This window comes from Sus scrofa, chromosome 1 (assembly GCF_000003025.6).
Source record: "Sus scrofa isolate TJ Tabasco breed Duroc chromosome 1, Sscrofa11.1, whole genome shotgun sequence".
Lineage (NCBI taxonomy): Eukaryota > Metazoa > Chordata > Mammalia > Artiodactyla > Suidae > Sus > Sus scrofa.
The window spans coordinates 115,467,891-115,484,689 of record NC_010443.5 but is presented as its reverse complement, the minus strand read 5'-3'; the positions used below and the strand labels follow the sequence as shown (position 1 = coordinate 115,484,689).

The 16,799-nt window shown below is 37.6% G+C and overlaps 1 protein-coding gene across 1 annotated transcript in view; it reads right to left on the bottom strand.

The window, feature by feature from the left end:
* Nucleotides 1-12,786, bottom strand: part of MNS1 (meiosis specific nuclear structural 1) — a 54,441-nt gene extending 41,655 nt beyond the window's left edge. Inside the window, 2 exon segments of the mRNA XM_013992959.2 lie at nt 11,631-11,852; nt 12,633-12,786. Of these exon segments, the coding sequence (XP_013848413.1) occupies nt 11,631-11,852; nt 12,633-12,635 (225 nt within the window). The 5' untranslated portion in view covers nt 12,636-12,786.

Below are 16,799 nucleotides of genomic sequence, written 5' to 3'. Positions count from 1 at the left end.
GTCAGCAGAAGGACAGAAATCATAAAGATCAGAGAGGAAATCAATAAAATAGAGATTCCAAAAACAATAGAAAAAAAATCTATAAAAGCAAGACTAGTTCTTTGAAAAGGTAAACAAAATTTACAAACCTCTGGGTAGACTCACCAAGAAGAGGAGAGGAAAAAACCCAACTAAAATAAGAAATGAAAAAGAAGAAATCTCAATGGATAATGCAGTAATACAAAAAAAAAAAAAAAAGAAATACTATGAACAATTATATGCCAACAAATGCAACAACCAAGAAGAAATCAACAACTTTCTAGAGACTTACAGCCTGCCAAAACTGAATCAAGAAGAAATAGATCAACTGAACAGACCGATCACTAGAAATTAAATTGAGTATGTCATAAGAACACTCCCTACAAACAAAAGTCTAGGACCAAATGGCTTCACAGGCGAATTCTACCAAAGATACAAAGAGGAAGTCACACCCATCCTCCATAAACTTTTACAAAAGGTTGAAGAAGAATGAAAACATCCAAAGGAATTCTATGAAGCCACCATCACCCTAACACCAAAACAAGACAAAGATACTGCCAAAAAAGAAAATTGTAGCCCAATAACTTTGATGAATATAGAAGCAAAAATTCTCACAAAATTTTAGCCAAGTGAAATCAGCAACACATAAAAAAGATCATTTACCACAACCAAGTGGGATTCATCCCAGGTTCACAAGGATGGGTCAACATACACAAACCAATAAATGTCATACACCACCTTAACAAAAGAAAAGTCAAAAACCACATGATCACTTCAATAGATGCAGAAAAAGCATTTGACAAAGTCCAACATCCATTCATCATAAAACCCTTACCAAAATGGGTATAGAGGGAACATATCTTAACATAATAAAAGCCATTTATGACAAACCCACAGCAAATACAATACTCAATGGAGAAAAGCTGAAAGCCTTCCCACTAAAATCTGGAACAAGACAAGGATGCCTGCTCTCACCACTTTTATTCAACATAGTATTGGAAGTCTTAGCCACAGTAATCAGACAGACAAAAGAAATAAAAAGTATCCAAATAGGAAGAGAAGAGGTAAAACTGTCACTATATACATAAATATGGTAAACCCTAAGGACTCAACCCAAAAACTACTCTAACTGATCAATAAATTCAGCCAAGTAGCAGGATATAAGACTAACATTTAGAAATCAGTGTCATTTCTGTATCCTAACAATGAAATATTAGCAGAGGAATACTAAAGCACAATACCCTATAAAACTGCACCCCCAAAAATCAAATACCTGGAAATAAAACTGACTGAGGAGGTCAGACTTATATGCTGAGAACTATAAAACATTAATCAAGGAAATTAAAGAAGATGTAAAGAAGTGGAAAGATATTCCATGCTCCTGGGTTAGAAAAATTAACATTGTAAAAATGGCCATACTACCCAAAGCAATCTCCAGATTCAATGCAATCCCTATCAAATTACCCATGACATTTTTCACAGAACTAGAACAAACAATCCAAAAATTTATATGGAACCACAAAAGACCCAGAATTGCCAAAGCAACCCTGAGGAACAAAAACCAATCAGGAGGCATAACTCTTCCAGACTTCAGGCAATATTACAAAGCCACAGTAATCAAGACAGTGTGGTACTGGTATCAAAACAGAGAGACCGACCAGTGGAACAGAAGAGAGAACACAGAAATAAACCCAGACACCTATGGTCAATTAGTCTTTGACAAAGAAGGCAAGAATATAAAATAGGAAAAAGACAGCCTTTTAGCAAGTATTGCTGGGAAACCTGGACTGCCGCATGTACATCAATAAACTGGAACACACTCTCACACCATGCACAAAAATAAACTCAAAATGGCGTAAAGACTTAAGTGTAAGACAAGACACCAACACACTCCTAGAAGAGAACACAGGCAAAACATTCTCTGACATCAACCTTACAAATGTTTTCTATGTCAGTCTCCCAAAGCAACAGAAATAAGAGCAGAAATAAACCAGTGGGACCTAATCAAACTGACAAGCTTTTGCATAACAAAGGAAACAATAAAAAAAAGACAACACATGGAACTGGAGAAAATAGTTTCAAATGATGCAACTGACAAGGGCTTAATCTCTAAAATATACAAACAATTTATACAACTCAACAACAAAAAAACCAACAACCCAATTGAAAAATGGGCGGAAGATCTGAATAGACATTTCTCTAAAGAAGATACACAGATGGCCAACAAGCACAAGAAAAATGCTCAACATCCCTAATTATTAGAGAAATGCAAATCAAAACTACTATGAGGTAACACCTCTCACCAGTCAGATGGCCATCATTAGTAAGTCCACAAATAACAAATGCTGGAGAGGGGGTGGAGAAAAGGGAACCCTCCTGCACTGTTGGTGGGAATGTAACTTGGTACAACCACTATGGAAAATGTTATGGAGGTACCTTAGAAAACTATACATAGAACTACCATGTGACCCCACAATCCCACTCTTGGGCATATATCCGGATAAAACTTTCCTTGAAAAAGATACATGAACCTGCATGTTCATTGCAGCACTATTTATAATAGCCAAGACATGGAAACAACCTAAATGTCCACTGACAGATGATTGGATTAGGAAGATATAGTATATATACACAATGGAATACCACTCAGCCAAAAAAAGAACAAAATAATGCCATTTGCAGCAACATGGATGGAACTAGAGACTCTCATCCTGAGTGAAGTAAGTCAGAAAAAGAAAGACAAGTACCATACACTATCTCTCATATCTGGAACTAATATACAGCACAAATAAACCTTTCCACAAAAAGAAACTCGTGGACTCAGAGAACAGACTTGTGGTTGCCAGGTGGTGGGAGGTGGGCTGGGAATCTTGGGTTAACAGATGCCAACTATTGCCTTTGGAATGGATAGGCAATGAGATCCTGTTGTATAGCACTGGGAACTATATCTAGTCACTTATCATGGAGCACGATGGAGGATAATGTGAGGAAAAGAATGTATGTGTTTATGTGTGTGTGTGTGTGTGTGTGTGTGTGTGTGTGTGTGTGTGTGTGTGTGTCTGGATCACTCTGCTTTTCAGTAGAGATTGACAGAACACTAAACCAACTAGGATGGAAAAAATTAAAATCTTTAAAAATTAAAATAAAAAAATTTTAAAATTTTAAAAAAACCACAATGATGTTTCTTGGCCACAATAAAATATTTACATGGGTGTGCTTTAAAAAATAAAAAATTTAAAAATTTAAAAAAGACAACATACTGGAGTTCCCGTCATGGAGCAGCAGAAATGAGGCCAACTAGGAATTTTAGGTTGTGGGTTCACAATCCCTGGCCTCATTCAGTGGATTAAGGATCCTGTGAGCTATGGTGTAGGTTGCAGACATGGCTCAGATCTGATGTTGCTGTGAGGTAGGCCAGCAGCTGTAGCTCATATTAGACCCCTAGCCTCAGAAACTCCATATGCTGCGGGTGCGGCCCTAAAAAGCAAAAAAAAAAAAAAAAAAAAAAAAAAAAAAAAAAAAAAAAAAAGACAACATACTGAATGGGAGAAAATATTTGTAAATGATATGACTGATAAGGGATTATGATCAAACATATACAATAAATAGCTTATACAACTCAACAACAACAACAAAAAAAACAACCTAATTTAAAAATAGGCAGAAGAATTGAAGAGATATTTTTCCAAAAAGGACATGAAGATGGCAAACAAGCACATGAAAAGATGTTCCTCATCACTAATGATGAGGGAAATGCAAATCACAACCACAATGAGATATTACTGCACACCTGTCTGAAAAGCTATCATCAAAAAGAACACAAATAACAAATGTTGACAAGGATGTGGAGAAAAGGGAATCCTTGTACGCTGTTGGTGGGAATGTCAATTGTGCAGCCACTGTGGAAAACAATATGGAGGTTTTTCTCAAAAAACTAGAAACAGAACTACCACATAACCCAGCAATTCCACTCCTAAGTATATATCCAATAAAACAAAAACGGTAATTTGAAAAGATACATGCACTCCAATGTTCACAGTGGCATTATTTAAAACTGCCAGGATATGGAAGCAACCTAAACGTCCATCAACAGATGAATGGTTAAAGAAAATGTGGTACATATATACATTGCAATATTACTTAACCATAAAAAAATGAAAGTTTGATATTTGTAGCAACATGGATAAACTAAGAGGGCATTATGCTCAGTCAAGTAAGTCAGAGAAGACAAGTACTATATGATATCATTTATATGTGGCATCTAAAAAATACAACAAACTAGTGAATATAACAAAAAGAAGACTCACAAATATAGAGAACAAACTAGTGGTTACCATTGGGCAGAGAAAAGAGAGCAGAAGTAATATACAGTTAGGGAGTAAGAAATACAAACTATTAGGTATAAAATAAGCTACATGGATATATTGTGCAATGTGGGGAATATAGCCAATATTTTATAATAACTATAAATAGAGTATAACCTTTAAAAATTGTGGATCATGATATTGTACACCTATAACATGTAATTCTGTATAACAACTATACTTCAATTTAAAAAAAGGAAATTGCTCTATAGAACAATGCGGTGGTGAAAATGGGAATCTACTCATTTGTTAAAATCCATAGAATTGTACATCACAGTGAACTGTACATACACAAATTTTAAAACAAATCAGCCAGTACATCCATACCATGCACTACCACTCAGTAATAAAAAAGAATTAGCTACTGATACATCCAACAACTTGGATGAATTTCAAGAGCATTATGCAGAGTAAAAAAAAAAACCCATTCAAAAGGTCACAGACATATGATTCCAGTTGCATATGGAATCACAGACACAAATGTTTATAGACCATTCTTGGAATGACAAAATTATAGGGATGTAGAACAAATTAGTGGTTGCCAGTTACACCAGGGGTTGAAAGGAATGTATGATTATAGTTTGGTAGCATGAATGAGGCCTTGGTGGTGATGGAATAGTTCTGTATCTTGAATGAGGTGGTGGTTGCATAAATCTACATGTGTGATAAAATGACACAAGTATATAGGCATAGCATAGAAATGCCATTTTCCAGGGTCTGATACTAAACTATAGTTATGTAAGATGTAACTATGTGGGAATATTCAAAGGCACAATGGACTTCTCTGTACTATCTTTGCACCTTTCCAAGGATCTGTAATTATTTCAACATTAAAAAAAAATCAACCAGATGTGGGGGAAGAACAGAATGCACACTGTGACAAATTAACTATATTTATTCAATCACATAACCACAGTGAAGGAAACAGGTAGGAGTGGACATAATGACTTGGGAAAACAGTGTTTGACTTGATATTTTAAGACTAAGGACAAAAAGAACTATACTCAAGTCTGTATTGCAGTCAGTAAATTTGTTGTTCAGAGGTGCAAGTTAGCAATGCTAGAATTTTATCTGTATACTATGATTGAAATAATAAGTGAATATATTGTAGACAATGAGAACCAGCTTTCTTTTGTTAGAAGAATGTAACTACAAATAAGGAAAGGCTGAAATGACCCCTTGGGTGCCAGATTAGTCAGCACCAATGTAGCCCATGCTTTTCTAATAAATATATGCAGATAGTTACAAAAGTAAACACAGATGTGTGTGTGTGTGCACTGGTTAGTGTAGACTTATATTTTAGTTCCTGGAGGGAGTAGAGCAGTAAAACCCCAGTAATAATAAGCACACCTATCATTCAGACATTGGTTTCTAAATACCATTCTCCAATAAAAGGAACCAAGTACTCTTGGAGAACTGTTTGATTTCAAGGCAATGTAAGGAAAGAATAAGCTGGACCTGAAACATCTTGTGGGACCAGAAAGCAAGAAAACTCAAAAACAAAAACAAACAAAGAGCATGATGTCAGAAAGGCATAGCAGACAACTTGAAAAGAGTTTCCAAAAGCCAAAATTCGAACAACTAGAGGAACAATATAAATAACAACGCTAGTAGATTATAACCAAAAGTATTTTAAAAATCAATGAATCCATATGGATATAAATAAATAACTATATAATATACAGGGAAAGGGGTCAACTCTTTCTTACAGAAAAATTCCAATTAATAAATGAAGAGGGAATAAATCAAATCAGAAATTACCATTAAAACCCAAAAGTAATAATTGTTAAAGGCAAGATTCACCAATGAATACTAATATTAGTGTGCAAAATTTAAATAAAAACAGGATATGTGCATAGTCTCAAAGCATCTCCCTCATAATATTTAGTATTTACAAACTGTAAAATAATTCTAAAGTATAAAACTTTACGTAGGGGAATCCTGATAACACATTAACCAAGTGATCAAGGCTAACAGCAAGTATAATACATACCAACATCATGTACCCCCAATACAAAATGCAAAGGGCATTAATGTCCCCAATAAATTGCTTTTAAATTAATCAGAAGGGAGATTTTCCTGGGTAGGCCTGACCTAAACAGATGAGCCCTAACAATGACAGGGAGTAACAGAAGTCAGTGCCCTGTGGACCTTATGGAAGCAAACTGCATGTACAGAGAGGGTCATGTGGCAGGGAATGTCACAACCTCTGGAAGACAAAACCTCAGTCTTAGAGCTACAAGAACAGGAATTCTGCTGGCAACTTAAATGAGGTTAGAAGAAGCTCCAAGATCTAGATGAAAATGCATCCCAGCAATACCTTGATTTCAGCCTTGAAAATGAACAGACAATCCAGCTACACCGTGCCTGGATTTCTCACCTATAGAAATTGTGAGGTAATAAATGGGTGTTATTTTAAGCCACGAAGTTTGTGGCAATTTGTTACACAAATTAATAATATAACAACATAACAAATAAACTACAGTTTTCAAAACTGTTAAGATCATGAAAGATAGGGAAAAGCGAGGAACTCTCACAGACTGGAGGAGGCTAAGGAGATCTGACAACTAAATTAAGTTTGTGATTCTGGAACAGAAAAAAAGATGTTAGTGGAAAAACTGATGAAATTTTAATAAATCCCATAGTTTAGTTAACAATACTGTACCAAAGTTAATTGCTTCATTTTGATAACTATTCTCTGATTACATTAGATGTTAACATAAGGGGAAGTCAAGGGTATTCAGGAATTTTTATTTTTGCAACTCTTCCATAAATCTAAATTTATCTCAAAAACTTAAAAATATGCCTATTTCCAAATTCCGTCTAATGCAAAGACCTGGAACCAATGATAACCCAAGATTAATAAGTGTCTCTAACACTTACAACTGAAATATTTCTCTAAATATTATTTCCACTAAATGGTAACAGAGCTTCTTGGTACAACGGCCAATTCCAAGTGTGAGGCAAGAAATTTGTAAGATAAGCCTTATATTAGGGTTTTCCAGAAAAACAGAAACAACATAATAAGGAATCAGGCTCAGGAAATTATGGAAGCAGGCAAGTCCCAAGATCTTCAGAGTGAGTTGGAAAACTAGGGACCAAGGAAAGTCAATGTTCCAGTCAAAGTTCCAGTCAAAGTTCCAACGTCTGAGAGCCAGGGGTGTAGTACCTGTCTGAAGGCTGGCAGGCTTGAGACTCAGAGTTGATGTCTCAGTTAAGGTGTGAAGACTAGAAAAAAGCTAATATCCTAGTTGGAAGGCAATCAGGGAGGAGCAGTTTCCTCTTATTTAGCCTTTTTGTTCTATTCAGACCTTCAACAGATTGGATGAGGCACACCCACACAAGGAAGAAAATATGCTTTACTTAGTGTGCTAATTTATATGTTAACCTCATCTAAAGCCACCCAGAATAATGTTTGACCAAATATCTGGGTACCCCATGGCTCAGTCAAATTGACACATAAAATTAACCACCTCTAGTCCATAATATTTTGTTCTGACAAAAAGCGAGGAAGCCATCATAGATTACAGGAGTCTTCTCTAAAGGACACAAAAGCACTAAAAGGGCATCCACTGGCCAAAGGCAGGACACATGAGCACAAAAAAGAATAATAAATGCAATTAATTCAAGTATATAAAGACCCACGAGACCATAAAGATATATTTGCTTTTTAGGGCCACACCTGTGGAATATGGAGGTTCCCAGGCTAGGGGTCTAATCAGATCTGAGACGTATCTGCAACCTACACCACGGCTCATGGCAATGCCAGGTCTTTAACCCACTGAGCAAGGCCAGGGATCGAACCCACAACCTCACGGTTCCTAGTCAGATTCGTTTCTGCTGTGACATGATGGGAACTCCCCATCTTTTGTTTTGTTTTTTTTCATAAAGATATTCTTTTAAAAAGTCCAAAGCTAAAGAAAACTTTAAAAAACAACACAGGCATACAACAGTGGAAGTGACTAGGGCACCAATTCTTACTCTCAAAATTAGCAAATCTCCTTTTCCAGTAAAAACCATATTTCAGGGTACCAAATTACCCTTGTTGACAAGGGAAAGTTCTTTACAGAGGAATTTCAGCTACTTAAATGTGTAAGGAACAACAAAATTAGAAAATCAGTGTTTTGCAAGCCCTGATGAAGAAAAAGCTTCATTGGTAAAACCATAGATTAAAGTATGATGGGGATCTTTACAGTGGAGGAACCAGGCTGTCTCACTAAACCCACTGATTAGCATTAGCATCACTTAACACAGAACAACCATGTATGTGCCTGCTGGTAGGATATAATCAACATCAAGGACAGCATGACCATGGAATGACTGCCAAAAAAGTTGCATCTAAAACTAATCATGCTTGTAGGCTAACTTTCACTCAGAGGAAAAGAAGTAAAGGAACCACTGAGGAAGCAAACAGATGAATTCAGAAAGTGAGATATCCTATCAAAAAACTGGCCTAGCCGCTTTAACAAGTTAAAAGAATAAAACTGAAAAAATAAAGCACAAGGGCTGTTTTAGATTAAAATGGACCTGATAAACCCAAATACACTGTATAAACCTTGTTTGGATCCTGATTAAAAGAAACCCAGTAAAAGCAGTCTTGACACAATCAGAGAAATTTTACTATAGAATAGTATTAAACGATACCTAGAATTTACTTACTGATAAATTCTATTAGGTAAGATAATGGCATTATGCTGCTGCTATGTAAAAAAAAAAAAAAAGAACGAACCTATTTTGTAAGATGCACATCATAGCATGAACAAGAGAACTGATACAGTATCTGGGATTTTATTTAAAATTAAAGTAAAGTGAGTTCCCTTCATGGCTCAGTGGTTAACGAATCCAACTAGGAACCATGAAGTTGTGGGTTCGATCCCTGGCCTCACTCAGTGGGTTAAGGATCCGGCATTGCTGTGAGCTGTGGTGTAGGTTGAAGACTCGGCTCAGATCCCACGTTGCTAGGGCTCTGGCATAGGCTGGCAGCTACAGCTCTAACTGGATCCCTAGCCTGGGAACCTCCATATGCCGCAGGTGTGGCCCTAGAAAGACTAAAAAGACAAAAAAATAATAATAATAAAATTAAATTAAAGAAAAATGAGTATAAAAAAGAAGAGGAAAAAATCTAATCCCAAGGATTTTCTTGCTCAGGATTAAAAAGTCAAGTCTAAGTTATAGGGATAAAGTAGAAAAATTAAATAGCTTAAAATCTCACCAGGGGATTAAAGACAGAAAAGGAATATTAAGGGAGTTTGGGAGACTGCTATAAGCTAGTGACCACTCAAGAAAAGAATCCAGTAAGCTAGCAACAATCTACACTACCTTGAAGATGGTGCATTTAAGTGCCAGACACACTCAAACCACCAACCCAGTTAGAACACAAAACAATATGACATGGGGTCTGAAATCTTGTTACATGAAGTCAGGGAGTTAACAGTCCCTGACGAGTAGCATTTCTGATGTAGGCAAGACAAAAATGTAGGTGAAAGGGAAAAAAAAACAGGTAAAAGGAGACACTGTACTGAAACCTCAGATGAGCTACCAAATTTTAGTACATTTCCACCTTTTGCTAATATACATATGATTTATGTAGCACCATGCCAGTCCTGGTTAAACTAACTATACAGGGTCAAAGGAGGAACTAATGATGTAAGCCTTGATGTCTACCCAAAAATGAGGAAGAAGGTGGTCTTCTTCCCTCCTCACTTTTTCTTTTATTATAAAAATGTAGCCCTTTTTTGGGGGGGGGAACTGCTGCTGCATTCCCTTGCTAGCCGCTTGTGTCTTTCAGGATCCTATACTAATAAACTTATTCTTTGTCTGCCACTTCGCTGAATTCTTTCTGCAATAAGACAAAAGAACCTGAGCTTCAGGAAGTTCCTGACACCAGGTGAGCAGTTTCAATTAAAAGACAGTGGGTTCAAGTTTCCTCCTAAGTCAGGGATCATGGGTTCAAGTCCCAATTTGAGGTGCAGGTGGATTGAGTCCCAGCCCGCGGGTTCAAGGCTCAGCCCTTGCATTCAAGTCTGAATCTGAGTTTTGGCTGGGTTCGAGGCCCACCTGAAAAGGACTGAGGTTTCATAAGCTTCTGGAATTTGGAACTCAGAGGATGAATATCACTTTTAAAACTTGTTTTTACCATTCCCCACAATATCTTAAGAATTTTACACAGCAGGCACACACACACACACACACACACACACACACACACACACACACAAACCTGAAACATTAAAACACCTTTTTCACTTTTATGAGAACTCATGTCTTTTCTTATTGGCTTCCCTTTTCCTATGTCCCTCATCCCTGAAAGTATTAAGAAATTCCAAATGAAAAACTGTCTCCATACTTTAGGAGCTATATACATACATACTGTAAGTGAATTCTTCAAGGCAGTATTTCAAAAATCAAAAATACAAGTAAATTTGGAATTCCCATCATGGTGCAGCAGAAATGAATCCAACTAGGAACCATGAGGTTTCGTGTTCGATCCCTGGCCTTGCTCAGTGGGTTAAGGATCTGGCGTTGCCGAGAGCTGTGGTGTAGGTTACAGATGAGGCTCAGATCTAGCATTGCTGTGGCTCTGGTGTAGGCCAGCTGCTACAGCTCCGATCAGACCTCTAGCCTGGGAACCTCCATATGCCGAGGGTGCGGCCCTAAAAGGACATAAGACAAAAAAAAAAAAAAGAAAAGAAAAGAAAAGTAAAATAAACTTGTATCTTATACATAAGTGTTCATTTTTAACCACTTAATAACATACAGGTTTAATCTCAGTAAATTCAAAAAAGGTATTAAATTTTTGTCTTTAGAATTTTATGGAAAGCAAATGAATTATGAGAACAAACTGTGGAAGTTAGTAATTACAGATTTCATATTTATGGAAAAAAACAAAAAACAAACAAACCTGAGTGCTTAGTCTGCTCCAGGCACTATTCTAAGGTCTGTGCCTGTATTAACTGATTATTAAAACAATCTTATAAAGTAGGTACTATTATTGTTCTACTTTACAGATGATGCAGAGAAGTAAAAGCAACCTACCCAAGGTTCCACAGCTAACACAAACATTATTAGGATTCCAAGACACGCAGCCTTTAAAACCCCAGCTCTTTAACTCTACACTGGGCTGACTCACAATGAGGCATCCTTTGCCTGATGCTTAGTCTATCCACTCAATTCCAGTATTGTTGATTTTCATTGTTTTCAAAGAGAAAACGAAAGGAAAACGATGCAAAAATGAACAGTAAAACTGACCTTTTGAATGGCCTCTTCCATATCCAACTCAAACTGCTCATTCTGTAGTAATCTGAGGAACCTTTTGTGCTCAGCCCGGTCATCATTCTCATTCCGCACCATTTGGTTTCTGACTTGATTCTGTAGCTTTTTTAGCGCCTCAACATGCAATTTTTTGCAATAGTTTGCATCTACTAATTTCTGATGCCTTTCACTGAAGCTCAAAGTTCTCCTCTTGGAAGCCTATAATGAGGGGGAAAAAAAGCATATCTTGGTATTTTTTATCTATGTTTTTTAAATACATTGATTGCAGCCCTCAAATACAAAAGAAACAAAAATAGTTAACAGTAATAAATGAAAGCTTTTGGCTTCCTTCCTAAAATGAAATATGCCTTTATAAAAAAAAGCAAATGTAAATACATGATATATCAATGCAGTACGTACTATTACTACTCCCCCTCTTACAAATGAGGCATGAAAAGTTAAAGCAACTTGACTCAAGCTTCCTCAGCTAATAAATAGCCCCACTAGGATTCAAAGACGTGCAGCTGGGCTCTACAGACTCAGCTCTTTACCACTACGCAGGTAATCCTTCTCATTCCACCCACTTCTCTTTCCCCTATGGCCATAAATTGCTGTTCAAAAGTTAGCCAGGCTTTTCTAATACACATTTAAAAGGTCAACCTGCTGCTATTCATTTATTCGCTCTCTCTGGGACTTTCATTTACACTCATTTGTACAGCGGTTCTTAAAACATTTCTCAAGTTCCAGAAATGTGAGAAACAACATTTTTTTACCAGGCAGATCTAATATAGTGTGGGAGAAATGCAAAAAAAAAAAAAAAAAAAAAAAAAAAGGCTGGAAGCCGCCGGTGGCGTCCCTTAAATAATAGTACCTGAAGTCCTGAAAGCAAGTAAGACTGTCTTTCGCACTTAATTCTCAGATTAGGCACTCATCTCAGCTTGGCTCTAAACTACAAGTAAATCAATAGACAAGTAGTTCGGAGACCCCCGATAGGCTCACCATCTTGGCAGACGAAAATCCTCCTCTCCCGCTCCTGCGGCCTCCACCTCCTCCGGTAAACCGCAAGGCCTCAGTTCTCTCTGGCGTTTACGAGGTCTCCTGGCAACAGCCTCCGAGGCTCCAACTCAAACAAAGCAGACGCCAGAAGGCCGCCACCTCCTATTGGACGCAGCACTATCCAATCAGCGCTGAGCTTCCTGGGAGGCCGGCTGGACAGCTACTTTCATAGGTCTAAAGGAGACAGGCGGGAGGTTCAGAGGTACAGTGAAGTAATCCCTGTTGGGAGGCCAAGGTTTCTCTCAAGCTATTAGCTTTGGGTTTGGGTGGAGTTGAGGGCAAAGCTGAGTGAGGTGTGGAAACTGTTTACAGAGAAATATGCAAACTCCTGTCCAAGATAGGGGGCCAAAGTCACTTTCTATGCACATGACCGTACTGCAACCTCAATGCATTTTCTGCAATTTCCACTTTCGTCCTTAGCAGTGGGAGGCAGGGTCAGTCTCCCTTGCTGAGTTACTGCACTATGCTTAGCGCGCGTTTCCTGGAGCGTTTGCCTCACCACCACCCCACAACCACCACCCGCCCTCAGAAGATGTTGGTAAATTTTGGGAATAAAATGTATAGGCTACATGGATCTTACTCTGCTATGTAACGCATGGTAAGAGACCAGATAGATGATGGAAGGATGCTGGTTAGGTTTTTTTAAAGTTAGACACTGAAGTTTGTTTTAAATGTAAGGATTTAAGAACAAGAATGGGTAGAGAAATTGGTCTAATATATTGATTTTAGAGAAGACATTTAGAAAACTTGTCAAAACTAAGAAAAACATTTTTTACGGTAGTGTGAGAATTTGGCTTCGTTTGTGCTAGTTTGATGTTCATTTTGGGTAGTAATATGTCTGCTTAAAGATTAATGATAAGTAGGACTTCTAGTTTCAGCTCCAAAATGTTAAAAATGTGTAAGTTATTACTTCCATCTTTAATACCAGAAAAAGCTGGACAAACTTGAAACTGTGAGCTGAGGTCATAGGGGAACCCACCACCCTGAAATCTGGGAAGAGTAAACCCAGAGTGTCACAGTCACAACTCTCTTACTTACCTGGAGCAGAAGCCCCTGAAGCCATGAATTAGAAATAATTAAATGGTAACTTTCATGGATTGCTGGTTGGAATCAGTGAAACTAGCGTAGGCTGCTGTGTTAGGGAGGCCTCCACACTTCCTCCAGGAATCTCATGGGCTTTTTTCCTCCAATCTCAGCAGTTCTTAGAGTGAAGACCCAAGAAAGATCTCCTGTGGCTTCCACCAGGGGCGGGGGCATGGGTGAAGAATCATTGTGAAATATGTCCAGAGACTTCTCCACAATAAAGGTCTGCTTTCCAGAGGATAAGATTTTACCAGAGCCTTATCCCACCTGGGGCAAAGACACTTCTTTCCCTCCAGCCTCCTTCAGCCTTCCTCTCTCACCTAAGTGGAGAGCAGGGATCTAAGAAATAGCTGTGAAGATCACACCCCAGTGGCACAGCTCTCCTAAAAATTTTAATCACAAAATTATGGAATAGTTCCCCTTTCCCACACTTTATCACCACAACAACAGTGCTCCAGTGTCATAACAGTTGATTATAGCTGAAAGTCCTACAAAACAGAATTCTTAGGGAATCCAAGGAAAACAGGAGACGAAAACAAAAGCAGAGGAATTTGAACCCTCTGGAACCTCAGCTATAGCAAACATTAAACACAGCCCAACTCCTAGAAATATAGTTTTGGAGAAAAAAAAAAACAGCACTCTTAAGCCATGTTTACTTCAGTTCCTGTTACCCAACATAACACATGTAGCTCTTAACAACAAATTACAAGGCTAAAGGCAAATTGTTGGGAAGCAAGTAAAACACAGTTTGAAAGGCAAAGGAAATATCAGAACTAGACTCAGCTATCATACACATTTGGGATTAAACAGGAATTTAAATAACTATGATTATTATGCTGAGGTATCTGCTAGAAAGTGTGGATAACATATAAGAACAAAAGGGTAATGAAAGCAGAGAAATGGAAACTATATGAAAGAATTCAAATGAAATTCTAGAAATCAAAAACACTATGACAAATGAAGAGTGCCTTTTATAGGATTATCAGTAGACTGGGCACTACTGACGAGGGAATCAGTGACCTTGAAGTTATGTAAATAGACACCTCCTAAACTGAAATGCAAAGAGATTAATAGCAAATAGATAACCCTAATGGGCTTTTAGACCTCACCTTAGACTCAAATTGTTTTCTAAAATTGAAAGTGGACTTTTACCAATGTGTGAGTGTGTGTGTGTGTGTGTGTGTGTGTGTGTGTGTGTGTGTGTAGGGGGAATATTGCCAATGTTACTGTCTTTGGAGAGTCTTATAAACCCAGTAACTACAAAAGTAAAATTGACTACAGGGTGTGTATGGTACGAAACATTGTGAAATCAGGATGCAACTATTGTTTTCATTTAATGCCCCATTAGTCTAGCAATTTCAACAAGTCTCTACAAAAATCATGGCTTTTGAATAGCTTCTCTTTTTTTTTTTTTTTTGTCTTTTTGTTGTTGTTGTTGCTGTTGCTATTTCTTGGGCCGCTCCCGCGGCATGTGGAGGTTCCCAGGCTAGGGGTTGAATCGGAGCTGTAGCCACCGGCCTATGCCAGAGCCACAGCAACACGGGATCCGAGCCGCGTCTGCAACCTACACCACAGCTCACGGCAACGCCGGATCGTTAACCCACTGAGCAAGGCCGGGGACCGAACCCGCAACCTCATGGTTCCTAGTCGGATTCGTTAACCACTGCGCCACGACGGGAACTCCTTTTTTTTTTTTTTTTTTTTATTTTTTATTTTTTATTTTTTTGAATAGCTTCTCTTAAAGTAGACTTTAATTAAAGCTTATTGGCTAGGCTGTCAGCAGAAATATTTTTGTTATTGTTTTGAACACTGATGTATCTCAAGCATTTAAAATAGTGCCTGGCATATAGTAAGTCGTAAATAAATATTGGTTACATGAACAAATGATTGAAATTATATTACAGCTAGGCACATAGGAAAATGCTCTACCAGAAATAACTCTGAAGAAACTGTTCTTCATCACTTAGAGTTTTATAAATTTTACTTATATTTTCAAAGAGAAAATTTTGGTTTTGTTATTTTTTTTCCAAATCCATTGTTTTCTGTTCTTACCCTTATTATTTTCTTCAATAAGTGGTAATTTGCTCCTGCTTAACAGCCAGGATGTGGGAAGAAGGGGGTTCTCTGTTATCCTGGTTCAGTCTCAGTATTTTAGACAGGTCTTGATACACTGGTTCTCTGGTTTGGGGGGTTATATATAAGAGAAATTTTCCTTAATGGTAAGTAATCAGTGCTTTCTTTTGGCCTTTAAAGAAAGTCTAAAACTCTCAACCTGACCTCTAAAGGCTTGCATGTCTACCCCTTTAGGTTTCTTCAAACTTTGACCAAAATGTACTTCTCTGAGCTTTTTCCCCATCAGAGGGCCTTTGTATGTGTGGGTCTCTGCCCTTAATAAGAGTATTTGATAATGGAAAATCCACCCACAGTCTTGACAATGAGATAGCACATGCTCTGGATGTCAGAGAAGAAAAATAGAAGACGCCTTGGTTCTTTATGACCACGGAGTTGCCACACCAGCCCTGGGCTGCCTAACTCATGACCTAATGCTCTCTGAAAGAAAAGTAAAATAGTTTGTCTAAGCTTCTGTGTCTTCTTCTTCACTCAGTATTCTATTAGTTATCAATGCAAGTTTTGATACAACCACTTTCTCTGTTTAATTTCATAGGTGAAAAATGATTAAGAAAAACAAGAATTTTTGCAGCATTAATTGCTTTTTAAAATCAATGTTTGATTTTTAAAGATTTTTAGTAGTTAGAGTGGGAAAACCTCTAATTTCCTTTCTCACATTTTGCTCTCTCCCTTCTTACCTACTAGAAGCTACTAGCCAGTTTCTTTCCTTTAATCCCTAAATCTCAGAGTCTTTTTTATATAATGACTTTTATTTTTTCCACTATAGCTGGTTTACAGTGTTCTGTCAATTTTATACTGCACAGCAAGGTGACCCAGTCACACATACATATATACATTCTTTTTTCTCCCATTATCATGCTCTGTCTCAAGTGACTAGACATAGTTCTCAGTGCTATA